The 27,286-nt window shown below is 43.6% G+C and overlaps 1 protein-coding gene across 8 annotated transcripts in view; it reads right to left on the bottom strand.

Moving 5' to 3' along the window:
- Nucleotides 1–27,286, bottom strand: part of MSRA (methionine sulfoxide reductase A) — a 371,087-nt gene that overhangs the window by 76,257 nt on the left and 267,544 nt on the right. For all 8 annotated transcript variants that reach the window (XR_009564424.2, XR_009564425.2, XR_009564422.2 and 5 more), the window contains exon 5: nucleotides 22,648–22,754. Coding sequence is in view for 2 of the 8 variants with exons in the window: in XM_060301320.2 (XP_060157303.1) it covers nucleotides 22,648–22,754 (107 nt within the window). In the remaining 6 variants the exon portion in view is untranslated. The remainder of the gene's footprint in view (nucleotides 1–22,647; nucleotides 22,755–27,286) is intronic.

Genomic DNA, 27,286 nt, shown 5'->3' with positions numbered 1-27,286 from the left:
CACAAATGATGGTGACCGACCCCCTCCATAGCTACAGTAAATTCAGAAGGAATATCCGTTGCTCGTTCACAAAGTTGATGGTGTTCCTTTATTTCACAACAGTGCATGATAGCATAGGGCTGAAATGCAGTGGACGCCTGCTGGGGTGGAGGGTCAGTGGAATCGGGAAGGGAGTTTGGGCTAAGGAAAGTGGGGAATCAGCAGCAGACCCTTAAAGCCACAAGAAGGAATATAAAGTTTATGCTGAGTGTAAAGTCATCCATGCAGAGGTGAGAACTGATTCTGAATCTTTAGTCCCATCTTATCAGGACGAGTCTTCAGAGAATGAACAAAGCGATGGGTGGGGAAGAGACTACATTTACTGAGTCACTCAGTCTTTGCCCGCCATATGAGAAGGAAAGGGTCCACGGATGCCCTGGTTCCCTTAGGGGGCTCTGCAAACTTGGAACACTGAGTAAGAGGTGATGCTGGAGCTGCCCTAATGCACACACACGTAGAACAAAACACAACACAATGAACCAAGCAAATAAACAAAACTCGAGGAAGACAGGAGAGAAGGGCTGAATTATGACCCTGTGTCAGAGTAGGCTGGCAAATGGTTAGAGCAAAGGAAAACCTGAATTAGCTAAACACCTCCGTTCTGAACAAAGGCTCCAACACAATGGTGGATTTGACCTTTTAGTCCCCTTCTATTCTGTTTAACTTTATACAAACACACCTTGACTTGCCAAACTTCTGTAGAGTGAACTTAAAACACCAGAAGAGAAATGGGACTCTGAATAAGGTGCTTATTTTAATTCTGCTATATTTTCATAGATAGGCTTACAATCTCATCACAAGTTTTTTGAAAATACGTTTACCAGAATTTTCCATAAATATTATCTGTGATAATAAATTACATTTGTATAGCTCTGTACCACTTTCAAGATACTTCCAAGAACATTTGATTTCCACATTGCATGGGAGATGGAAAAGGGAGAGAGAGAGAGAGAGAGAGAGAGAGAGAGTGTGTGTGTGTGTGTGTGTGTGTGTGTGTGTTTAAGAGGTGGGCCCTTCGCTCATTTGGTCCAAGACTTTCTCTTTACTCCTGACGAAAATGGAGCCTATGATCACACACATACTTAGAAATAGACTGGACATAAAAAAACACATCTCTTGACTCCCAGGCTGGCCCTCTATACAACCCATTCCCATCCTACTGATCAAAAGACTGAGGTTAAGGGGGAGGGGGTAGAATGTACACTAATAGCCTCCATGACTCACACCTACTGATACCCACACTGTTGGGCAGCACCCCCCCCCAAACTTTGGGCTTGAGCATATGATGTGCTTTAGTCAATGGAACATCAGCAAAGTCAGCAGAGGCTTGGTTAGTACCTGCACACCAGGGCTTAGCATGCTGCCATCACCCTGTGAGGCAGCCCAACCTGGGCTAACGTCCTGGAGAAGGAAAGTCCCTGTAAGTATAAAGAGGTCCAGACATCCCAGTTGCCCCAGCTGAGCCCAGCCGCCAACTAAACATAGTCCCATGAAGGAGCCCAGGCAAAATATCAACAAAAGCCAAACCACAGAGTCATGAGAAATAGAAAATCATTTTTTGCTTTAAACTACCAAGTTTTGGGGTGGTTTGTCACACCGTGATAGATAACTGATACGCTAAGGAAAAAGAAGTCTGTCCACGCCAGGCATTCACAGGCCCGAGAGTGGACCTGAGGTCTTTGGAGTACACCACTTCACACAGGAATGGAGAATACGTTGCTGAACTGAGCTTCCCTGTCTTGGAAACCTGAGATTCTAAGTTCCAGATTCACTCAAAATCACTGTGGTCAGCTCGTCTAGCTGCTTAATGATTTTTGATTCTCACTTTTTGCAACTTTCTCCTCCCCTCAAGCCCATTGGACATGGCTGGCTTTGCATGCCTGAGGGTGGAGGGAACCAGCCACCACTCTCTAGACCAGCATTAGAGGGGACAGCTGTTAAAACATCTCTGTACACATGGGAAGAAGGACGACCAGAGAGACAAAGGCACTGGCCTCAGTCACACTGTAGGTACAAGGGACAGGATGAGAATCCAGGTCTTCCCATCCAAAGCCAATGCATTTTAGGTGATACATGCTACCTCCCTAGCAAGAGCAAGAAGAAGCTCCAATCTCACGGCTTAGAGATAACGATCACATGTCAGTTCTAGGCATGCTGCTGCCATTTGGGACTACAGAGTGTTTTATCTTCAAAGACCTTTGGGTCCGACCAACAGAGCCACAAGAGGTGTCTCCCAGAGAGACACTCAGAAAGACTGAGGATGAATTCATTTCTTGATTCATTATTGATACCCACATATGTGCTGAACAGGGTCTGAGCTGGCTTGGAGATTATCTCATTTGGTTGGATACATCACGCTAGTTATTTATAGGATATCACTTTAAAATCTTTTGTTTTTCAGTAAAGTCTTCAAATTCACCTATAGTGTTTAAAAACAATATTAACATTTTTTGTAGCAGAAATCTGTTGACTTGTATGTGAGGGCCACCAGGGACCTCCCCCCACAAGGAACGAAGCGTTACATTTACATTTGTCAAATAAGGAAAACTGGGTCACCTACCATCGCTGAGCTTTCCCAAGAACTGATTAGTAGACAATTAAAAAGTGGTTTGGGAATGCAATTGGCAACATGGATGGTGCTACAGAAACACACATTCCACTTAGGGGTAAAAAAGAAAAGACAAACATATGCTACAAACAAATTTTAATCATCATAAATCATGCTTCGGTTTATTCAGCTGTAATAATACTATTTGTTGGCTTATTACGAGTTTCATACCACCTTGAAAACACTGATCACGCCAGCATGATGTACAGCATGCATTGTTAGGTCTGACTTGTAAACTCATCATAACCGATTTTAGCTCTGCCTTCAGCCTGATGGGAAGGCAGAGAGAGACGGCATTCACCGTGCAGCCTGGAATCCCCTTGCATTGCTCAGTTGCTGAGCCAGCCTGGGTGCTGTCAGAAAGAAGAGCAGCTGAGACAAGAGATGGGGAAAAGCTGCAGTAATTCCTAGGAGTGGCGGCCGCTACCTATTACAAACGTACACCTCCAAGAAGTCATTGTTTTGAAGCTAAAAGAGCAATATAGGGCTTCCCTGGTGGCGCAGTGGTTGAGAGTTTGCCTGCCGATGCAGGGGACGCGGGTTCGTGCCCCGGTCCGGGAAGATCCCACATGCTGCGGAGCGGCTGGGCCCGTGAGCCATGGCCGCTGAGCCTGCGCGTCCGGAGCCTGTGCTCCGCAACGGGAGAGGCCACAACAGTGAGAGGCCCGCTTACCGAAAAAAAAAAAATAAAATAAAGAGCAGTATAACAAGTTGGGGGTTCTATGGGAGTGCAGTTACGGCTAATATTCATTGGATGCTTGTACAAGATGCCTGTCCCTTTCCATACATTATCTTGTTTAATTTTCCCAGCAAGCCTATGAGGTAAGTACTTTTATGATCCACATTTTACACGTGAGGACGTTGAGGCCACAGAAGCTAAGAAATTTGCCCAAGGTCACAAGGAGCACAGCTGGGACTGGAACCCAGCCATCTTTCACTTGAGCCTGTGCCCTAAGCCACTAACCTGAGACACAGGGCAAGCCCAATGGTTGAAGCTCTACGTCATAAGCTCAGTTTGGCAACTGGGCTCTGAGGCCTTCCTGAAGCCACCTTCCCAGCTGTATCGGTGAGTGGTTCAGTGTCCTCTGCTTTCATTTCTGTGCTTCTCTGATACACGACATACCCTGAGTACTCACCATCAACAGTTCAGGGTGGCCAAGGGACCCCTGAGCATCCCCCCAACCCCAAGATTTTTTCCAGGGTCCACAAGGCCAAATACTATTTCATGATAACACTAAGATATATTTCCTTCTTTCACTCCCATTCTCTCACAAGTGGAGGTGGAATTTTCCAGAAGTTACATGAAGCGTGATGACATCATCACTCTGGTGGCTGATGGAATGTGTGCTTGTGTTTTCAAAACCTCAGTGTTAATTTCTCATATGGTAGATATCAATAGACACAACCCTCAAAAACAGAAGTTCGTGGGGGCCTTCAATAATTTTTACAAGTTTAAAGAGGTCCTGAGGCCAAAAAGTCTGAGAATCGCTGCTCAAGGTCATGCCTGTAAGAACGATGGAAATGAAATCGCCTAAAATCTCAAACACTAGAGAACAGAACTCAAGAACAAAAAGAGCTGTTTGCTTTGGTGCAGCTCGTTACTAACAAGCCATTTTTAATTCCTCGAGCTGAGCAGATCCAGCCAGCTCACACGGCACAGGAGGAGAGTGGGACAGAAAGCTGTGTGAGGGGCACCTCGTGCGACAGAGGGCACCCGGGGCGGGGGGAGCGAGTAGCTTACATCAGGGGGGGAAATGCAATGGTGGAAAATGAGTTATCAACATACCCCAGCCAGCGACTGTCTTGGCCCAGCCCTTCCTCATCAACACGTGAGCGTTCAGGGCCGAATCTCTTGAGCACGTCATTTGCCTCTAATGCCAATGGCTGATGTAACTCAAGATTTCAGTATAGACTGAGGACAAGGTGCCGGGAAGCCCCAGAGGAGAGAAGACGATTACAACTGATCAAGCCCTCCTGCAAACCAGGGGCTTGGTACATGCTGGCTCATTTATTCTACACGATAAAACTTCCCAGGTACACATGATTAGATCCATTTTGTAGGTTAGGAAATTGAAGCTGACTGGTTCAGTGAGTCATCCAGGCTCAAACACCCAAGACTAAGTCCTAAGTCAGAGAACTAAGGACTAAGGATGCCCAAGACTAAGGACTCATCCACTACACTGAGCTTCCCAAACCTAGCTGCGCATCAAGATCACTTGGGGTTTTTTAAAAACTTCACAGATCTTGGCCCCACCCCTGAAGATTCTAATTCAGTAGGTCTGGGTGGGACTCCGGAATTCACAGAGCCCTACAGTCAACTTCTAGTTTGGCTTTTAAACGGCTATATCATTAGTTGGATAAGTAATTTCACATTTGAAAGCCTTTTCCACACCAGCACTACTAGCTGGCTTTCTTCTCTGCCTTTTTTTTTCCTGGAAAAAATAGTCGTTTTATTACAACATGAGCCTCGCTCTCTACCTGAAGCTAACTGGAGACTTACCCAATAAACGCAGCCAAGCTGATGCAGAATGCTCTTCCAAGCTCTGAGCTGTCAGGCAGATGTGCTTTTAGATTTTATTTATTTATTTTTTAATTGAAGGATAGTTGATTCACAGTGTTTCAGCTGTACAGCAAAGTGATTCAGTTATACGTACACATGTATTCTTACATACATGCTTTTAGAGTTTGATTTATATGGATTTCTATCACGTCCTTCCCCTGCAACACGCAGGTACTTGGTAAATACTTGGGAATTGAATTGAAATGTGATCGTATATAATCCTCACAACTCTGTAAAGTAGGTTTAATAATTCGCAATGTGATGGCTCACAGTTTTTCCACGGTAAATAGGATTGGGACACAAATTCTTTTCAATCACCCAAATCTAGTTCAACAGCCTCGTGGCATTGACATGGACAGGGCTGGGCACTGAGGAGTCTGCTCAGATAGACAGTTTTTGGTCTGCGTGATCTTTCCAGTGTTCTCTCAATTCTAAAATATGTCGTTTTCCTTTCTACTGGAAAACACTGATTCTGGCCCACCTTTCACTTTCTCCTCTATTTCTCTATCCAGGTCTATGTTCCTAGGTTCCTTTTTCACACAGTGTACACACAATGGCCTGGATTTTCTTTCTTAGTCCCACCCGATCCCTCAACACATCCTATTTGCCTTTACCTCCTACCTAAGGATACTTTTTCTTCCGCTGCTCTTTGAATATCCCTACTGTTCATTTACCTTTTATCAACGCCCAACCCCTGATTTCCTAGGCTCCTAATTTACCTCTACTTTTATGTCCTATTAGTCTTGCATCAGAAACACAAAGCCATATAGACTTTTAAGCCAGGTTGGGTGGCACTGCTACCTGTTAGTTGTCTGACCTTGGGAAGGTTGCTTAACCTCTCTGTGCCTCATTTTCCATATCTTCAAAATGGAGATAATAATAGTACTCTCCTTATAGAATTATGAAGAAGATTAAATAAATGGGTTAATATAAAGAGTGCCCCCAAAATGGAAAAAAAACAAAAAAACCCAAAAGAAACACAAAGCCATGCTGTCATAACAAAGAATGTGTGCATTTTTTAGGACCACTTTACAAACTGATTTAGCAGAAAGAAGGGCACTTTGCTGAATACCATTTTCCTATCACAAGTGCTTGAGTGTTAATCTTTGTGGATTCTTGACACCAAACAACACCCTTTGGGCGAATATGTACAAAAATAATAAATTAGAGTTTCATTCAACTGTTTTTGGCACAGTGATATCCCTGAAACCAGGTTCTTTTTCCTCCCACAATTATTTTTCTTTCCTACTGAATCTTTGCTAATTCGTAATAAAGTGTTTGTATTGGTAAATGTTTCTAAGCTTGTTAATGAATCCTTGTGGCACATGGGGTCTGGTGCTTTCCTTAAGGAAATGAGAATGCCTAAATAAAACAAACATTAGATCTACATTTGGAGGATTCTGTACATGGAGTTTATTGCCCAGTAAGAAACTGATGTTCTATACAACATGCAAAGAACATAAGGTGTCAAGAGTTTAGTGTTTAGATTAAAAACAAATGCTGTCATTTTAGTCTCCTGGTATACAGTGGGTGCCCGATAAATCTCTATTGAGAAAACATCAAGCTCTAACCCTTGTCTATAGTTTCTCACCATCATTATGTTATACATTCTGAGAAGCAGTGAGGAAATTAAGGGCCATTTTATACAACCATTAACCCACATCCTGTGGCTAAATAATGTTGAACTAAATATCTTAGAGAAATTTCTCCAGATAGATGAGTCTAAAATTACAGATAAGAAAATGGGGAAAAAAGGAAGCCTGGCCATTTTTCTGATGTAGAGTGGGCAGCAGGAGTACTGATGTCTAGTGGTCTTATTCCTGTGTGTCTCTAGTAAATTGTGATCACAGGCTATGGAGATTTCTTACCAATTCAGGGAGTTTAGACTGATTTCTTTTCCAGGTATTTAAATGGGACACCAGGAACCTCTCTGGCTTTTACTTAACTTTCTCTCTGGAAAACTCACTGTTAAACCTGTTTCTCACTACATTTTTTCTTATGGCCTCATAAATACTGATCAAGGATGGTAACTGGGGCTTCCCTGGTGGCGCAGTGGTTGGGAGTCTGCCTGCCGATGCAGGGGACACGGGTTCGTGCCCCGGTCCGGGAGGATCCCACGTGCTGCCGAGTGGCTGGGCCCGTGGGCCATGGCCACTGAGCCTGCGCGTCCAGAGCCTGTGCTCCACAACGGGAGAGGCCACAACAGTAAGAGGCCCGCGTACCGCAAAAAAAAAAAAAAAAAAGGATGGTAATTGGAGGATTAGCAGTGAAACCTGGGGGTAAGTGGAAAGTGCAATTGGAAGAACAGTTGCTTGTAGGTTTTGTAAGTCAAAATCTACCCCCTTCTATTTTTACTCCATACACTTGATCCTATCTTTTGGGGCAAAATATTACTCAAAGTAACTTCACTCAAGTTTTGCTAAAAGCATCATTTGAGTTGCAATGTGAAATATTCTAGCATTCTTGCCACTAAAGCACATTCTTTTGAATGCTTGTTAAGGTCCTATTTCTAGAAATGCAAAGGCTCTCAATTTTGCTTAATTTTCCCTAAGTGGGTGCTGTACCCAGTCTAAGAGAGAGGAAAGGAAAGAACTCAGTTTGCTGGTAGGTTTAATAGCCTCTAGGTGACGTAGGACACTGGATTTGAGAGTAAGCTCGGGGGGACTCTCAGCCTTGTTTCCAGCCTGATCCAGTGTTTGTTCACTTTCCTGGCTCTGATCAGCACATGGATAGAAAGACTAGTACGTGAACCACTGGCAACTGTGTCAGTCCTGGTTACACCAAGTTGCAGAAGCAATAGCTCTCTTATAATCATACGGAAAGACAGGGAAGTGACATATCTTTTTTTTTTTTTCTGTTCCACAGTTCTTTCAAAGATTTATGAGTAAATCCTCAAACTTCTAGATTCAGGACAAAAGGGATGAGCAAAGATGGCAGAGAGGCAGACGTTAATAACACAGACCTTCTCCATCATGATTTTGTGGTACATTTCTATTTTTTTTTTTTGGCCGTGCTGCACAGCTTGTGGGATCTTAGTTCTCCAACCAGGGATTGAACCCATGCCCCCTGCAGTGGAAGCACGGAGTCCTAACCACTGGACTGCCAGGGAATTCCCCTACAATTTCTATCCTGATAAAGCCCAAACCATCCCAAAATAAATAAGGGAACAAAATAAGTCTAAGAGAGGGAAGCAGAGGGGACAATAATTTTTAACTTTGTCCCACTGGTTCTGGCACAAATCCTCTCCTTGTCATCAGCCGGGAGCATTTTGCTCAGTTAAAGTACACGTATACAGTGCTTTCAGTTAGATTATAACCACAAGCAGCCGCCACAAGGAACAAAAAAAATTCCTCAAGCCATTAGCCCCTGATCTCGACAAATTAAACACCGATGACACATTCTTATCAAGTGTAAAACAGGCATGACAAAGCATGAGTAGAGATGGGAGGAATGGCCTTCATCATAGGCTACCTTCTCCATATATAAATCTGTAGGGGCATTAAACATCCAGGGACCCACTGTGGCCGTGTGACAGATGGAGAAAGCAAGCACAGAGTTTGGAAGCAAAGAACTGAAGTATGCATTCTGGGCTCACCCATTCACAAGTGGTGTGACCTTGGAAACCACCAGCTCCAGTCTCCTGTAAAGCAGGGACCACACATGGGCGGAGCAGATGAGAGCATATTCGTGAAAGTTCCTTCTCCAGCCTCAACTATGCTGACTGGAGCTGTCAGTGTTGGCCCAGGGGGCAAGGTCACCATCCACTGCCAAATCCCAACTGGTACCGGACCCTGGAGACTGAAGGCCCCGGGTGTGGCTGATGCACAGGACACCCCACCACTAATCGGTGGGGACCTAAAACCCACCCGACGAGGGAGCCCAAGATAGGCAGCTGGGGTTCTGCCAGCGAGCCTTTCATGGCTGTACCTCTCTCTACCTGTCCGATTGGCCAGGTGTGCGGTCAGGCACCGGAGGCATAGATTCACTCGGCCATGAGGTAAGGATGCGAGTGACCTACAGCTCTGAGGCCAGAACCATAACCCGTAGCTATGATTCCAATCACATCGTGAAATTCAGAGGTGGCTCCAAGAGGAAAATGATTTTTAAAACAATAGGTTCGGGTGCCGATTTTGAAATGGAATGCTGTCCTCTTCTCGTTTTAGAGTGACAGGGTAATGGTCAAGGTAAATGGAATCTGATAGAGGCTTTTATTTTGACAGCTTAACTTGGGCCCAGGCCCTCTCACTATGGGGATGGCTGGGACTAGAAAGGGTCATCCTACGAATTTCAATCCAAACACTACAAAAGAAAAGAGAGCTCAGAGCAGTTCAAGGTGAAGGAAAAGGCAGCCCACTCGTCTTGACGGGCGCTGCTTTTGTCCTTCACACACTTCACACTTGAGGGAGAAACTAATGACATTGACCTCGGGGGGGCCCCCCATTCCCCCGGCAATGTCCACAGCTGTGGTGGGCGGTCCCTGCGGGCCTCTGCCCGCCGCCCCGTGCTCTGTTAATGTGGCCAAGCCAGCAGCTGACTGAAAACAGTGGCAGTCTGGCACTAGGCACACGACCCCTGACACTGCGGGCCTTTTTTCTCCTCTCCGCTAGCAGCCAATGGGCGGGCTCTCTCCACCGGCTGCCATGGCAACGAGAAGACGGCTCCGCAGTGCCCAGAACAGATGTCACAGAAGCCAAGATGAATGTCGTGGGAGCGGGGAGCGTGTGGCAGGGGCCGAGGGGGATGGGGGGGACGCATTTGGAGTTAAATGGTCCCACCAGAGGGAGTCAGGCATATTTTGAAGGAAGTGCAAAGCGGTAACATCTCTTTTCTTTTTCTCCCTGTCCTTTAAGTTCCAAACACACATGCACACACATGTCCTTTCATCTCCGCTACTGAGGTGCTTGCGGCTCTCTGGCTTTCACGGCAATCGTGAAAGCTCTGATTTCTCGAAGCCTTAAATGAACATCGCCTCCATTGCAGACATGCAAGCGGGCGTTCTGCAGTCATTTAGGAACAGGCTGGGAAGCTCTGTGGAGGGCAATCGGAGAAACTTAGAACCACATGGAGCTGAGACAAAATCCACGGGAATTTCACAGGAAGACAACAAACCCTGTTTCACTCCGGTTGCCCCTGAACTGTAAGGGCTCCTACTCCCCTCCCCCCCACCCCGCCCTGGTTATTTCTCTGATTGGACCACTCCTAAGGCCATTTTATATAGACTAAACCAGGGCAAGCCTTATAAATCTACCTGCTTGAGCAACAAAGGCTCTTGTGTTGTCTCCAGGATAGATCCTACCCTAGCTGCAATACTGTATTTAAAATGTTTCCACTGCCTTCCGTCTACCTGCCTCTGAAATTAACAAGTAGAGCATGTGCACGCAGGCGCAGACCATAAACCTATATATATCAGTTGGTAAGATAAGAGCGATATTGGCGCTGGCAGGCACTAGACACTGCAGACCTTTTCTCCCCGTTTGCAGCCAATGGGCAGGGACCTAATCTGGTCCCGGTTATCAGACCACATGAATCAGGGAGATAGGAGGGACCACGTATAGGCCCTGTCGTCATCCGATAGATGAAATGTACCGAATGTGTCAGAGGACGGGAAACGTCACTTAGAATGATTTTGCACTTAATTCCTGCCACAAGCACGTGGAGAGAGCCTGCTTTGTGCACAGAGCCACATGGGCTCACTCCACAGGGCAGGCCCCACCTACAATCTAGAGGGAGAAGAACACGGAAACTCTGACAAGGGGCCGATGAAGGGTGGAATGGGTGTGGCAAGCAAAGCAGGATGCGAACACGGAGGAAGGCTCAGAGAAGTGTCCCTAGTGTGAGGAGATGAGGGCGCGTACTCTGTGACAGATGCCTGACATGCACACCATACCTTATAATGCTATAGCACCCTAAGAAGGAGCCATTACGATCCTATTTAACAAATCAGGAACCCCAGGCTTAGAGAGGTGGCTGAGCTGCTGCTGCCCCCAGTCATCCCCCCACCTCCACGAGGGTTCTGCCCCACCAGCCAATGGCTCATCAACCCAGTGCCATTATCACTGCAAAGAAAGCAGCTGTGTGTGGGCCCTATCTCCTGGGTATCACCTAAGCAGTAACGCCCAGGAAATCGTGGGCTTCAAACACTCACTGCATTGTTTCTAAAACATATTAAGGTATTCACACATAACTATTAACATTGAAAATGCTCGTTTGGATACATCCGGAAGTCACCTCAGGTACCACAAGTGGTACATATGTCACACATAGGGAGCCACTGCATTTTCCCACGCTGGCCTTGCAAGATGAGGAGGAGTGCGGCCCATGGAGAATTTGAACTCACTCAAATATCACCCTACGTGGGTCAGGGTTATTTTGTGTGTATACCTCCCCTAAAATGAAAATGTCTCCTTGGCCCTCACAAGAATGCCTTCTTGTATCATTATTCTGGCCAGTAAGTGGAATCCTAGGGTGCTCGCAGTGCACTTGGATGAAAAGCAGTGACTGTGAATCAAAGACTGATGGCTCAGCAATGCCCTAGTCTGCATCGCTCCTGGACGCTGCCACCAAAGGCAGAACTCCACCCCAGGGACGCACTTCCCTGCCACTGCAGCAACAGACTACAACCACCAGAGGGCAGTAACACAAACCAGATTTTTCATTCGGACCCAAATGTTAATGCACACAGTTTAATAATATGTAAAGCCCATTATTACAAGCTTTTTCTCTCCCCACCCCCTATTAATGAACAAATGCCCAGGGGTAATGCAGATATTTCTAAATACAGTGCAAGAAAGGGCAATCTGTACTCATACAAGGGGAGTCTAGCACACAGTAATAAGTGGAAATGAAAATAATCACCCAGATGCAACTAAAAGATCTATCTGTCTGTATGGCTGCATACATAGACATATAGATGCCTGTCTCCCAGAAAGGGGCATTATAAAAACCTTTATTTCATAAGTTCTTATTTAGAGTTCATAATAATACCTGTAATGACAACCACAAAGCTACAAGAGGAGTGTAAGAGGAATTTCATCCTTACTGCTGGGCACACAAAGGGGGATTTTTCTCTTTGACTAAAGTAGGTGAATGAATTATTCAGGACTTTTCCATGGACATTTAAAAATCATAATTCCATGCTTTAAACAATAGCACAAATTTTTAAAAAAAGAAGAAGAGGAAGAAGAGCTGGTTAATCCCCAAACCATCAAATATCGACTGACATTTAGCCACGTCTACTCAGGGTGCTTTGATGCAAATAAATGATTTTTGGTGTTGGTAAAAGAGTCTTTTAGTGCTGTCGTTGGTTTTCACATCGGAGCACAGAGAACACAATAGATTGAGAAGGGATATTTCTAGAATGCAACCTACCCATTTCCCTGTAAACAAAGAAACAGGAATAATCCTGCCATTTTCTCTATTCATGACCGAAAGGAAGGTTCTCAGATCCTATATTTCCACAATGGTTTGAGATTTGAGGGCCCCTGGAAAAGCAGGATGAAGTCATTGCCGACAGCCTCGTCTCTGGAGTCACCCCATTAAACCGTGATATTCATAAAATGCTTGACAGATTACCGAGGACAGTGTGTGAGGAAAGCATATGGAATTCAGAGTCAGATGACTCTGTCTAAATGTATTACCTGGGTCATCTTGGAAACATGAATGAAGTCCATCTGAGCTTCGGTTTCTTCCTAAGGCAGGTAGGAGGACAGACCCTGAACTACTTCCCTGTGTGGGGTGAGGCTTACCACTCATATGTTACGGGACAAAGCACTGGAAACTGTTAACATTTATAAAAATTTTTGTTGTTCTTATGTTCCCCACTTTATACACAGGGAAGTAGAGCTGTAAAGACTTGTGCAAGGTCAGGGTCAGTAAGGGCAGAGCAGGGCCCCAGGTACTCTCAACCACGGCTATGGTTCTCCCCACCCCTCCCTGGTATCTTAGTCAGCCCGGGCTGCCATAACAAAGTACCACAGATTGGGTTGCTTTAAACAAAAGACAATTCTTTCTCACAGTTCTGGAGGCAGGGAGGTGCCAGCAGGGTAGGTTTCATTGTGAGGACTCTTTTCATGACTTAAAGGCGGCCACCATCTCACTGTGTGTTCACGTGATCTCTCCTCTGTGTGCTCGTGGGGGGAGAGAGGGAGAGAGGCAGAGAGGGAGAGAGGGAGAGAGGGAGAGAGGGAGAGGGGGGAGAGAGAGACAGAGAGACAGAGAGAGACAGAGAGACAGAGAGACAGAGAGGGAGGGAGTGGGTTCTGGTGTCTCTTCTTACAAGGACACTAATCCCACCATGGGGGCTCCACCCTCATAACCTCATCTAACCCTAAACACCTCCCAAAGGCCCCCACTCCTAATGCCATCACACTGAGAGTTAGGGCTTCAACATATGAATTTTGGGAGGACACAAATATTCAGTCTGTAACAAGGGGTAACAGTGCGTTTCTTTATTCTGCTACATCTTTTTCGTTCGGGTCAACAAATATTTGCTGACAATCTGCTAGGTGCCAAGCACAGAACCAGGTCTTGGGGGAAACAAGAATGACCAGGAGCCCCCAAACAGCCCACTTAATGTCAGGATAGTTCCCAGAAAATGGTCTACAGGAAAGAGCATTTGTGACACATGGGCTTTTGTGACCATGTGTAGCAAGCACAGTTTATTACAAGAAACTTCATGAGATCCTTCTTCAGATAGCTGTGTTTGAAACAACTATAATGAGAGTCTGGCAACTAATCAGTACACAATTAATATTTGATAAGGTAATTAATGTATTAATTTACTGAGGAAGACGGGGGGAAGGTAAGGAAGGAAGGACCAATTTTCAAATTTTCAGCCTACAGATGCTTACAAGGAAACACAAATGATCTGTACCTCCTGGTAGGGAATTATCAGGTCCAGTTATATTATGATGATTATAGCATAACTGGATATTTATTAATTATATTTAATTTCTCTCAATTGAGTTGGCATAATTAGAACTACTTTCTTGACTGGAAGACTGAAGGGGCTCAGCTTTGACTAATGCATATTGGGTGGCTACTACAGGCTAGCTATAGTAGGTATATATATATATTTTTTTTTTTCAGTCCATAACAAGAGGTATTTTACATATATAGAAAATATTATTTAATTCTTATAACAAGCCTATGAGGAAATTTTGCTATCCACACTCAGGTAATTTAAAAATGAAGACTGGATCTTCGTTTTTAAATTCAGGGATCCACGGGTAGTAAGTCACTAGGAGAGTACCAGAACACCCTCCCCAGCCATTCCAACATTATTTTGATTACTCACTCACACGCATAATTTTCTCCCCCAAATCTAGCTCTTAGGGTTTTTTTCCTGTTGTTATTTTTAGTATGCTACTTTGTTTTGGTAAGCAGGATGGGGGTGAAGGTGGATCTTTTTTGAAGGTAGAGATGTTTGAAAGGGGGATAAGCTTATGAAAATTTGTACCTCCCTTCAAAACTAGATACAGACCCCAAGAGAGAGGAGAGCAAGCCCTGTCCTCTCTGGGATACTGAGCGTGTTCTGTGGATGGCCCTGGAGTCCAGAAGAAGCCAGATGGGCACCCACTGGGTGAGCAGCCCAGGAAAGAAGAGCTCCCAGTTTCAGCCCCCATTTGAGGCTGGACATGTGACAGTGGTAGGATGGAAAGCAGATCCGCAGACTGTAGTAGGCTGAATAATGGTGCCCCCTGGTGCCCTAATCCCTGGAACATGTGAACGTTACTTTATATGGCTGTGATTAAATTAAGGGTCTTGAGATGGGGAGATTATCTTGGATTATCCAGTGGGCCCTAAATGTAATCACATGGGTCCTTGTAAGAGAGAGGCAGAGGGAGATTAGACACATAGAAGGGAAGGAGGCAACGTGGCCACCTAGACAGAGACTGAAAGGATGTGGCGAATGCCATGGAATGTCGGCAGCCGCTAATCAAAGTAAATAATCAAAGCTGAAGCAATTCTAAAAAATACTTGTTGTAATCCAATCATTGCAGATATTTTTTTATCTTTCACTTGGGTACTTTTTAAAAAAATGACACTGTATAGAGCACAGTGACAGATTGCTAGATAATTGAAATTTAAGATAAAATATGGCAAATAGAGACTATAGCTATGCTGAAGATTGGATGGATGGATGGATGGATGGATAGGTGGGATGCTGAGAGACAGAGCCAGATGTTAGGGCACTGTTTTATATTTGACACATGGTGGGTAATTGAACATTCACCCAAAGAGGTTATCCAGAGGAAAGCTTGTGCTTACTGTTCACAAAGCTTTGAGGAGTTGGGAAGGAGTGGGCTGTGTGGCCAGAACAACCTTTAGATTTATTAATTCTCTATCAAATTTCAGGTAACATAATCTATTGGTGATCAAAAGATTTAATTCCTAAATGAGGAAGAGTCAAATTTTCAGGACATAAAAAGCACAAGTGAACAACCCCCCTCCCTGCCACAGGTCACTATTCAACTTAGAGTATTAGAAAATGTCATCATAGGTTCACTTGAGAGGTAAACCGTCTACATCTCATGATCCAAAAACAATTAATAATACATCCAATTGTCTCCTCCAATTAATACCATAAGCAAAGAATTCCACTGTGAAACTCTGAGGAAAAAATATGAAAATGCTGTTAACAAAAGATTACGAAGTCTTTGTCAAAGGCAAGAAGACCCCACATTTTGTGCAAAGGCTGCAGCTCACCAAAGATGTGAAGCAGCTGTCAGATTCTGTGAACAGAATCCCACCCTTTCAAGGTCAAGGAACCCAGCGTGAAGCTGAAGTGTCACTCTGATCCTCTTCTGTAAGATTCTCCAGCCTCCTCTAATCTGAATGGAAATTAGCAAACTTCTTCAGCCTTTCTTCCTTTCCTAGGGTTGTTGGTGAGCCTGGTATCTACAACCCAGCCAACTCTGCAGAAAACCACAGTTTAGATGGAAAATCACTTTGGGTTTCTGGCTCATCAGCAGTACTGCACATCTAATTAGCTCAACAATTGGTCCCTGTGATAAAATCAGCTAATTTTATGTTCAAATGGCTGTTCCGTGGTAAGTAATACTGTCACTCTCAACTTCACGTGGCATAAAGAAGTTGCTGAAGAAGCTGCTTACTAGGGGGTCACTGGGGGCAAACCAGTGAAGACTATTAAATTAGTAACTTCAGTCAATGTTACAGTTAGTACAGAGGGGTCCCGCCAGGGCTCAAATAAGATGAATTCCCAGGATGTGGTGACAGGGCCAGAAATGCCAACTCTTACCAGAGAAAACAATACATATAAAATGATGGAAAGCCACCTGCAGAACCTCCCCGAGGTTTAACCCAAATGTTTGTAATGAGGTAGATTACGGAGTCCTAGGCCCTCATCCAGTACTGTTAAGAATGACTCTCCCAGATTAAAGACCCCTGTTGCTTCAGGAATGTGTTCAAGGTTATGCTGGAAAGAAAACCCGGGAAGCCAATTCCAGGTGTCACCTCCCAACTTCCTCTCCTTCACTCACCTGTGAAGGCAACTTGTGATATCTGAGACTCTTTCCCTACTTTGTGAGTGACCTAGTAAAAACCACGTTACTCTTTAAGGTAAATGTAAAAACACAGATCAACTTCTTTATGGTGTAAAAGCTAATCACACTGCCTCTCACCAGCACTGAGAATTGCTGATTTCTTTTTCTTCTTTTGGTGTGTATTTATCAATTATACCAATTGCACGGACAGTTAAAAATTGATACAAGCTTCAAAACTAGAAACAAGAAATGCATGAATGCATACAATTTTACATAAAGATACAGAGAGACATATTCTTACCTATATCTAAACATATCCATTATATCTATGTATGTATACTGATACATATAGTCAGAGATATAGAAATGGCTCCATTTGTATAAAGTACTTAAAACAGTAATTAGCATGTAGTAAGTACTTGGTACTGTTGCTGTTCTATTAACATCAATGTCATTATATGTACATATAGATATATCAACTATATACATACATAACTGTATATTATGTAATTCTACGATTGTAGCAGGATGCCTGCTAAAATTAGACTCGTGTTTTTCATTCTCTGCTCTAACAGAGGAGCCAGAAAGTCACTAAATCATAGTAAATTATCCTGGAGACACTGTAGTCACTTGGCTGGCGTGGACCGGGCAGGGGTGGGTGAAGGACCCTTTGTACATTGTTGCACCTCTCGTGCATCAGCTCAGATCCCCTCGGCCTCACCTTTCTCTCCTGCAGTCCCTGCTGCAGTGGCCAGCTCTGCATGGACTCTGCGTAGCCTCATGCAGTGTCTCACCTCACACCCATGCCATGTGCCTCTTGCTTCCTGCCCTGGGGACACAGTATCCTGAGCCCACAGGTGTGCAGTCCAGAAGTGCGGAGTGAACCCATGGGGGGTGGCATCCAACGGACAGATGCTTCCCTTCTTCCCCTGGAAGGACCCGTCATTTCATAAGGACCAGACACCCCTTCACCGAGAGCAGGGACCAACTTACATTGGTTCTCCTTCCTCTTCTCTTCCACTACCCTGCCCCTCACTCCTGCTCTGTGGCACCCAGTAAAGTCCTCACATATAAGCCTTTTTCACGGGCTCTCCTTTCTACAGGACCCAGACTAAGACAAAAATCACAGTGGTCACCTGTGTGCCAGTGCTCAACAAGGTAGGTGACACCATGAGACACTTTGTTCTTTGGTTCCTGAAAAGGAAAATGGCTTGACCCCTCATGGCATAGATAGGAAAAGAGGGAAAAGGACAGTAGTTCTCACTGCTTAAGGTGGGACAGAAGGATAAATCCTGACCCGGAGTTTCCGGGTGGGGACCCTTGGGCACTGGCTGTGTCAGGAAAGGAAGAGATCTCTGCACTTGACAGAGCTCAGCCACGGGTCCCCAGGGCCATGGCTCTCAGTCCTCAGCTCTGTCCAGCGGTGGCTGGAGGAAGAGCACTTGACCCTCACGCTGTGCCTCTCCAGAGAGGAGAGGAGAGAGCAGTTCCTGAGCTCTCACAATGCACCAGCCCGGGAGCAGAGGGCTTGTAACCCTGGGTCTGCCAGCCCGGAAGCCAGACTGACGCCCCACCCCCTGCAACACACACACCGCCCCACCCCTTATACTGCTGTGCTGTCGAATCAGGCTGCCGCTGGCCTCATGTGGCTATGTAAATACACAATTAAATTAGTTAAAAGAAAATAAAACGTTCGGTTCTTCAGTTGCATGAGCCACATTTCAAGTGCTCAACACCTCTATGTGGCTAGCGGCTCCTGCCGGACGCTGCAGGAGAGACCACCATCATTGGGTAGAGAGCTGTACGGAGGCTCTGGTCTAGAGTCAAGACTCTATGGGTTTTAGTCAGTTTGCCAGGAGGGAAATACTGGACCTCCTACTCATCTATCAGTGGACTCCAGGGCCAGTTTTTATTTATGTATAAAAGAGTCGTGAGAGTATTTGTTCTCTGAGCTGGTGATAAAGCAGTTCTATGTGATTATGTTAACAGCAATGGGTATCTGGATGCTGGGGGCACAAGAAGGCCCCAATCTTTATTTTAAAAGTAGACCCTACTTTTAAAAGTCAAGCAAAAAATATGTATATGTAGGAATGTATTTAATTCCCATATGCTTAAGTACAGAACACCCAAAAAGCACTAGGTTAGAACAACTGTCTAGAATATAAGATTAACATTCCCCAAATCTACAAAAATAATGGAGAAATTATTAAAACAAATAATATTTAATAACTAAATTTTACTTCATATGTGTATCTGTTATCTAAGACCAATGTGGGTTCCACTCAAAGCTGAGGATAAGAAACTATATTGGGGTAGAAACCAGAAAATTAGGTGTAAGTTAGCCTCTTCAGTATCATGTGGAAGGCACTGACCTTGTGAACTTAAAATTTTCATTGTGAACACCAGAATATCAACTCATTTTGAGATATTCTGCAGGGAGATTAATATCCTTCCAGAGTCTCTAAGTATTACTGTTTGTACCTTAAGAGATTGTAAATCATTATATTAGGAAATCAATATACAGCATTAATCATATGTAACTTTTAGTATTACTTACTAACACAGCCTTTATAATTAAATATAAAGAGATTAAATAAAATAGAACTAACTTTTCAGGTTTTGCATGGGGCCAGTTCTCAGTGGAGCCACAGCACCTTGTCTGGTGTAGGCACCTCCCTACCCATCTCTCCAATGCTGGTGTTCCTCAGGTCCTAAGCCTCCTCTTCTCATCACTTTTCACTTTTCTAAGCGATCGTATCAGCAACTAAGGCTTCATTTACCAAATATAAATTGATGATCCCAACAGTAATAAGGGCTACCATTTGTTGAGCACTTACTATGTGCTACGCCCTGTGCTTTACAAGCATTAACCCAGTTGATAGTCACAATAACCCTCCCTGCAAGGTGGGAACAGCCCATGTCTCCTCCTAATAGCCACGTGGATGCACGCATCAGGGGTACCTTAAACACCACCCTTCCAAACTTAACTCACCCTCCCCACAAATCTGCCTCTGCTCCTCCATACCTTCACACAAAACATCACTAGCCAGAAACCTAAGTCACCCTGGATTCCTCCCCCTCATCTAGTCTCCACTTCCAATCCAGGCCCAGGTTCTATTAGTTCTCCTTCCTAAATATCCCTTCATTCCATTCATACCTTCACCATCCTAGACGAAGCTCCCATCACTTCTGGCCTACAGTCCTGTGACAGAGGTCTCTCATCCTTATGTGTCTGCCTGAGGTAAATATGATACATGGCTTTCTGAGTGTCAGGCATCTGATAAAAACTTATGCAGCTGACATACCAGCTGAGGCAATTCAAGGCTGGAGGTCACAAGCTGAAGGGAAGCACACGTGCCCAGGTAAGCCTACCATTATCAGAAAAGTCATCACGGGGGAGGGGTGGTGGTGGGATGAATTGGGAGATGGGGATTGACATATATACACTAATATGTATAAAACTGATAACTAATAAGGACCTGCTGCATAAAAAGTAAATAAATAAAATTCAAAAAAAAGAGAAAGAAAAGTCATCACATACATGCACCCCCATGTTCACAGCAGCACTATCTACAATAGCCAAGACCTGGAAACAACCTAAATGTCCATTGACAGAGGAATGGATAAAGAAGATGTGGTGCATATATACAATGGAATACTCCTCAGCCATAAAAAAAGAACGAAATAATGTCATTTGCAGCTGCATGGATGGACCTAGAGATTACCATACTAAGCAAAGTAAGTCAGAAAGAGAAAGACAAATACCATATGATATCAGTTATATGTGGAATCTCAAGTATAACACAAATGAATTTATCTATAAAATAGATACAGACTCACAGACATAGAGAACAGGCTTGTGGTTGCCAAGGGAGATGGGGGGTGGGGGAAGGATGGATTGGGAGTTTGGGACTAGCAGATGCAAACTATTATATATAGACTGGATAAACAACAAGGTCCTATTACACAGCACAGGGAACTATATTCAATATCCTGTGATAAACTATAATGGAAACATTTTTTTAATTAAAAAAACTTAAAAAAAGAAAAGTCATTATAAAAAGAGATCTGAGAAAGGATAATTTATACTTAAAAGCTTTTTAGAATGGAAATATAAACAGGCTCAAATGAGTTCAAAACGTTTATTTTCTTGTAGCTTCTGCAGCACAGTGCAGCTGGGGTGCCTCTGGCTTGAGGTCCAATGTGAGGCTGCAGACAAATTATCAAACTGGGGCTGCAGTCTCAACTGAAGGCTTGACTGGGGTTGAGGGGCTTCCAAGCTCATGCATGTGGCTCTTGGAGGCCTTGGTCCCTTTGCCATGTGTGCCTTTATACAGGGATGCCCCACAACATGGCAGCTGGCTTCCCCCAGGGCAAGTGATCCAAGAGGCAGTGAGACAGAAAGGGCCCCCAGGATGGAAGCCACAATCTTGTAATGAACTCATCTCAAAGGTAACATCCCATTGCTTCTGTCATTCATTCGGAGGGAGTCATTAAATCCAGCCCACACTCAGGGATAGGAGATTCCACGTGGGCAGCAACCACTGAGGGCCATCCTCGAGGTTGCCTACTATTATCATCCAAGCAGACTTCACAGCCTTGGAGGGAGGGAGGGGACGTGCTAAGGAATAAATGGGGTCCTATCAGCATCTCCGTTAGCCCTGTCTGCTTTTCGGAGTTGAACTGACTGTGAGTGGCATGTCCTGCTCCTTTTTCTCAATAGGTGTACTCTTGTCCCTGCCCCCTCCTCACTGCCACCTCTGCCACCAGAGGGATAGGTGGAGAACCCACACATTCCTGAGAATGGCTGCGTAGCAGACTTTTTACATAATTCTAAAATAGATCAGCATTACTGTAGCTCCTGGCTCTACTCTTAAATGTGGATCCAACTCTCTAGAAAATATAAAGATAATTAAAATTTAAACACTATCACAAAGTTCTAAAATTTAAAGCAACTCAAGTTATTTTGAAAAGAACTAAATCTCTATCAGAGGAGATTTTAAAAATATAATACAAGTTAATGGTGAAAAATAATTATTTCATGATGTAACATCTATATTTCTGAGAAGTATTTTTATTATAATTCAATCTACTGTTACAAGCAAGAGAGAGTGCACTATGGGTTGAATTCTGTGTCCCCAAGAAGATGTTGGAATTCCAACTACCAGGAACTCAGAATGTGAACTTATCTGGAGATAGGGTCTTTTTTTAACATCTTTATTGGAGTATAATTGCTCTACAATGGTGTGTTAGTTTCTGCTGTATAACAAAGTGAATCAGCTATACATATACATATATCCCCATATCTCCTCCCTCTTGCATCTCCCTCCCTCCCAGAGATAGGGTCTTTAACAGAGATAATCAAGTTAAACATGGGCATTAGGTAAGGCCCTAATCTAATATGACCGGAGTTGTCATAAAGGTGTTCATTTGGACACAGAAACAGGCACACATAGAGGGCAGATGATGTGAAGACACAGGGAGAAGACGGCGGTCTACAAGCCCAGGAGAGAGGCCTGGAGCAGATCCTGCCCTCACAGCCTCCAAAGGATCCAGCCCGGCCAACACCATGATTTTAAACTCCCAGCCTCCTGAACTGTGAGACAATAGATTTCTGTTGTTTAAGCCTCCACGCCCTGCCACCCCGGTCTGTAATACTTTGTTATGGCAGCCCGAGTAGATTAAGACAGGCAGAGAAAAAAAAAGAGAGACTCAGAGAGAGAGAGAGAGATTATATGTTAAGCTGTATATTCATCTGGAGGACTTGACTTTAAAGAGAAATGGCATAAGGGCCTATTCTTCTATGGAGCAGAAAGGCTCAATTCCAACAGGCTGACAGAAATTTCCAAAACATGTGAAAACAGAACACAGTGCCAACTGCCAAGAACCAGACTCTGCCTCCACAGGTGGGGTCCGGGAGGGAGAGGGGACCCTACCTTCTGGTAGTCCTCTTTGGACCTCAGGGAGGCCTCCATGTGCTCAGCAGAGGTCGGGTAGATGGCAGAGCGGTACTGAGAGCCGTGGTCGTTGCCTTGGCGCAAGCCTGGGAAAGCAGAAAGCAGAGGATTACTGGGGTGGCCTGGGCAACGAGGCCAGTGCCACACATTCTCCATGACTCGTGTCCTGCTAAGTGCTTATTTTAACTGCATCCTGACACCACTCTCCTTAAACAAGCGTGCAACGTATCTGTTTTGCTTTGCCTATTTTAATTGTAACAAATATCTTTGAACTTAAGGTAAATTTATCACAGGCCTTGCATCGCAGTAGATGCTCTGCAAATATGCATTTTTCTATGCAGATATTTAAGTCATAACCATGTATCGCTTGCAAAGCACTGTGATACACACTGTTTCCTTGGATCCTAATGAGACATTCTGTGTGGCAGGTGTTACCGTCCCTCGACTGGCAGATAAGGAAATGGAATAATATACGTGGAAGTGCCTGGCCTAGTGCTTTGCACACAGGAGTTGCCTAATAAATGACAAAGTGACTGATGCTCAGAGAGTTTAAAGAGTTTGCCTAAGGTCATGCACCTAATCAAAGAAAAACCTAGCACTTAAAATCAGCCCAGCACACTTTCCACCCTGTCACAGCAGCTAAAGTGTAGATGCTGGTCAATTTCTAACTGAATGATAGAGTCCCCAAGTTAAACAGCCACAGGCCTGCCATAGATCCCCTATAGATCCCCATGTTGTTGTAAAATGAACTTCACACATGTTTACTGCATCATTCAAGCATCAGTTTCAGTTTTAACAAGTGCCCCCAAACTCCTCCAGTAAAAGATGCGACTTTCCAAAACAAACAGTTCCATATTTTCAAGCCCCCAGCTTAGCTGACTTCCTAGAAATGCCATTGTCCCACCTTCAGAGTCCCTTCTTCTCCTCAATGCACAAAGGTCACATGGGGACCAGGAACCAAGCGGCTTAAAGAGCCAATACCAATAATGACATCAAAATATTAATTTAATATTATATAATAAAAATAAACCAGCCCATGCCTCCAATAAGCATTGATTAATACCAAATTAGTATATCTATTTCATTTCTAAGTTATATATTCATTTAAGTATTATAGTAGTAGTCTTATGGTGTACAATATATAAGTATTATTTACAGTATATAGTATGTATTATAAATATTATTTATTAAGCACCTAATACATGCTGAGTACTTTTTCAGATGCTGAAGATATAGCAGTGAATGAAAGAAAACCCTGCCTTCACAGAGCTCACATTCTAGTGGGGGGTAAGAGACTGGATAAATATACATTCCAGAATGTTCTTTGTTTTCAATTTTCCCTCCTTCCAAGTAGGGCTTTTCCCGTATGACTACTTCCCATCCTTTTGTCCTAACATCCATTTGCATAATGGCAAGACGGTTGCATCACTGTTCCTTCTGAAACATTCTCCACGAAGAAAAAATATTGCCGGATGGCTGATTTTTGATCAAGTCAGACCCCTCTCCATTCAGAACAAGATGCCGAAAAACACTGTCTCCATGTGTAGTTGTTTAAATCTATTTCAAGTTTTCTTTTTTTGAAAGAGAAATTAGTATGTGAGTAAAAGAGAACCTGCAGGTATGATTTATTTATATTTTTCAATAAGTTTTACTAAGATTACATACGCCTTGTACACTGAAGACTAATATCTGTGTGTTTACTTGGAGGTCTCTGAATTATCATAGGATCATGGAAAATTGTTACTTACAGATAAAAATTGGCTTTTTAGAAAACAGAGTGGGAATAATTAAGAATCACTCCAAGGATATGGTTTAACAGTGGGCTCTTCCACGGATCATATTTTCACAAATCATCTGGTATAAGGATTATACAATGAAACCCTTAAGTTTACATCGATTTTTTTAGAGCTGCTTTTGTAGTGACATGACAACCTAAGGGGTAGAAACATCTGGAAGACTTCACACAATTGTGTGGTTGGGCAGAAAAGATGCACATGGCTGTCATTCTGGGCAAGTATATAAGGCAATGAATTTCTATAAAAAATAATCCATGCATCATTTATACAATTAGAGTTCATACTACTACTGTAATCGGGGATGGGGATTTATGGGCCCTTCCCTGAAGCCATGATCCCTCGATTCTACATTCTAACTTGATCGCCTGTTCACTGTAACACTGTAATACTGATATGGCTCCTCCCACTGTTGTCCCTGTCTTCTTGTGCAGGTCTGGGCTGTCGCCAACACACTGTGGACAGCTTTAAAGAGGAGTAACTTCGTGGGCATTACCCACAGCCCTACCCCAGACTCACTGCACCTCTCCCATTGTACGAACCCAAACTAACCGTCCATTGGAAAGATGGGAGCTATTCACACAGTTATAGTCACATTTGTGGGCAGAAGTCTCTCAATTTTGAATTTACAGCTTCAACCTTCTAATCACATCCCTTCTTGGATGTTCTAATAAAACCAAAAGTTCTTCATGTCAGAAACAATACCCTCTCTTCCTGGTCACTCTGGCTAAACCCCTGACTGGCCAGGAAGGAAGACAAGAAAGTGTTAAAGAGATACACTAGGGGATGGAGACAAAACAGGAAAGCCTGTGTTCGGATTTCTTTGAGTCTTGAGTGATATTGGACTAGGCATTAACTCTCCAGTCTACTCAAGGACAACGTTATTTTGATTGCATTTTTCCATCACAGTTCATCCTGAGGAGAGGGTATAATACCTTAAACCAAAGCCATACATCTATATCCACATACACGTGTGTGTATTTGGTTAATTCCAATGCATGTACCTTTCGGTTCACTAATGAAGGGGCTTATTAAGTGAATAGAAGCTTCAAATTTGAAAGCAGATGGTTCACTGGGAAATACGATTTGATGCTCAGCAGATTGAGAAACTTATAGAACTAGGCCTTTTCTGTTCTCATTATTTTTAATACATTGCATTTATAGATGTTTAGCATCATTAAACTTTTCACCATTTCTTTCAACCTCTATTGGTTTATATAATGAACACAAAACAGTAATTCACATGTGAGGAAAACCTGTTTACTAAATCTATTGTCAGAAGCCTAGGACTCAGAGCTGCAAGAGCTTGTTTTTAGGTCTGACTCTGCCACTGACATGTTTTATGCAAATTTCCTAATCTTTCTGAGCTTCAAACCTCTTCTGTAGAACAAGGATTATAAGGGCTTAACCTATAGGTTTGTTTGAGGAGCAAATGAGATGGAACCTGTAAAGTGCTTTGTTGACTATAAAAAATTATGTAGGGGTTAAATACTTTTATTTTTACAACTTTTCATAATCTTAGAACAGTTCAGAACAACTACTTTGAAATAAAAATAACAAATGACATCACACAAGACACTTTAGGAGTGACCCTTTTCCCCCAGAAAAGCATTATTTATATTAATATCTCAGATACTCACACAGCAGGGGTCTCACAGATAAATAATCCAAAGAGAGGGTCAGATTCATTTTACGTGTGTAGAAACGTACTGTTCAGTTTTTAACTAAACAGTTTATTACATTTTTCTTTAACAGAATTACCTTCCTAGTTAAATTTTAACTCTGCTCATGTCCACCCCAGTTCTTCATTTCAATGGAAAACAAACCCAAGAAAGGGTTTGTTTGAGTGAATTCTTTGAGTGAATTCTCCTTCCCCTGCTCCTACCCATGAAGCGCTTTCAAATGCAATGTCTTCACGCTTGGTCTCTGATCTGAAGTTTGAGAAAAATCAAGCCTGTTAACATTATCTTGTATCTCTCAAGCTCACACCCACTGGGTTACTAAAAAGGGGGAAAGAAAGACTTGCAGAGCGGGTGGTAGAGAGAAACAAAAACAATTAAAAATTATTGAAAAACGAAGTTCTTAAAGTCCTTCTTTCTGACTTCCTGCCTTCTTTTCTTCCTTCCATTCATTCATCCGTCCTTCCCTGAATCAGGCAAGGTACTAGATACTGGGATTCAGAAATAAGACGGTCTCATTTTTCAACTAGGTCCCCATCCTAGTACAGTGAATGCCATCTTATGAGTTAAACCTAGATCTACCTGACACGGAAGCACTTTCTCTTTTCAAGATTGATGCACAAGAAGTTACAGCAAAACAATCAAAGACTATGGAACACAGTGTGTGTGTGCAGTGCATCTGGTGGGCAGTGGAGCATGCCAGCCCAAGACCCAGAAATAAGAAGAAGCTTGGTCTACGCTGAGGGCTGTGAGGAGATGAGCCTGGGTCTTGCCAATTGTCCTGGAAGGAAATGAAGCCGGTCGGTTGAGCACGAGGCCGCACGGGTGTCTTGACAGGACACACGGGGGACCAGAGACGTATGGAAAGATCAGTTTCAAGGGAGCCACAGAATTCCGTGGAACCCCGGGTGAGCATAGGGTTCCAAATCATCAAAAATCCAGAGCTCTTTTTCACATTGATTCAATACGTGTTGCAAAGTTCACTGTGCCTTCCACTTGGCTTTGGAAAAACTAGGAGGATAAATTATTAACATTATTTGGCTGTCTTCACATCCCAGGAAAGTAAGCAATAGACTTGCTGTAGGGGGTGAAAAGAGAATAACCAGCTCAGATGCAACATCTTGTGCTTAAAATTCTTCCATAACA

Source organism: Globicephala melas, chromosome 6 (assembly GCF_963455315.2).
Source record: "Globicephala melas chromosome 6, mGloMel1.2, whole genome shotgun sequence".
Taxonomy (NCBI): Eukaryota; Metazoa; Chordata; class Mammalia; order Artiodactyla; family Delphinidae; genus Globicephala; species Globicephala melas.
Note: the sequence above shows the minus strand (reverse complement) of the source record. Positions and strands in the feature narration are given on the sequence as shown.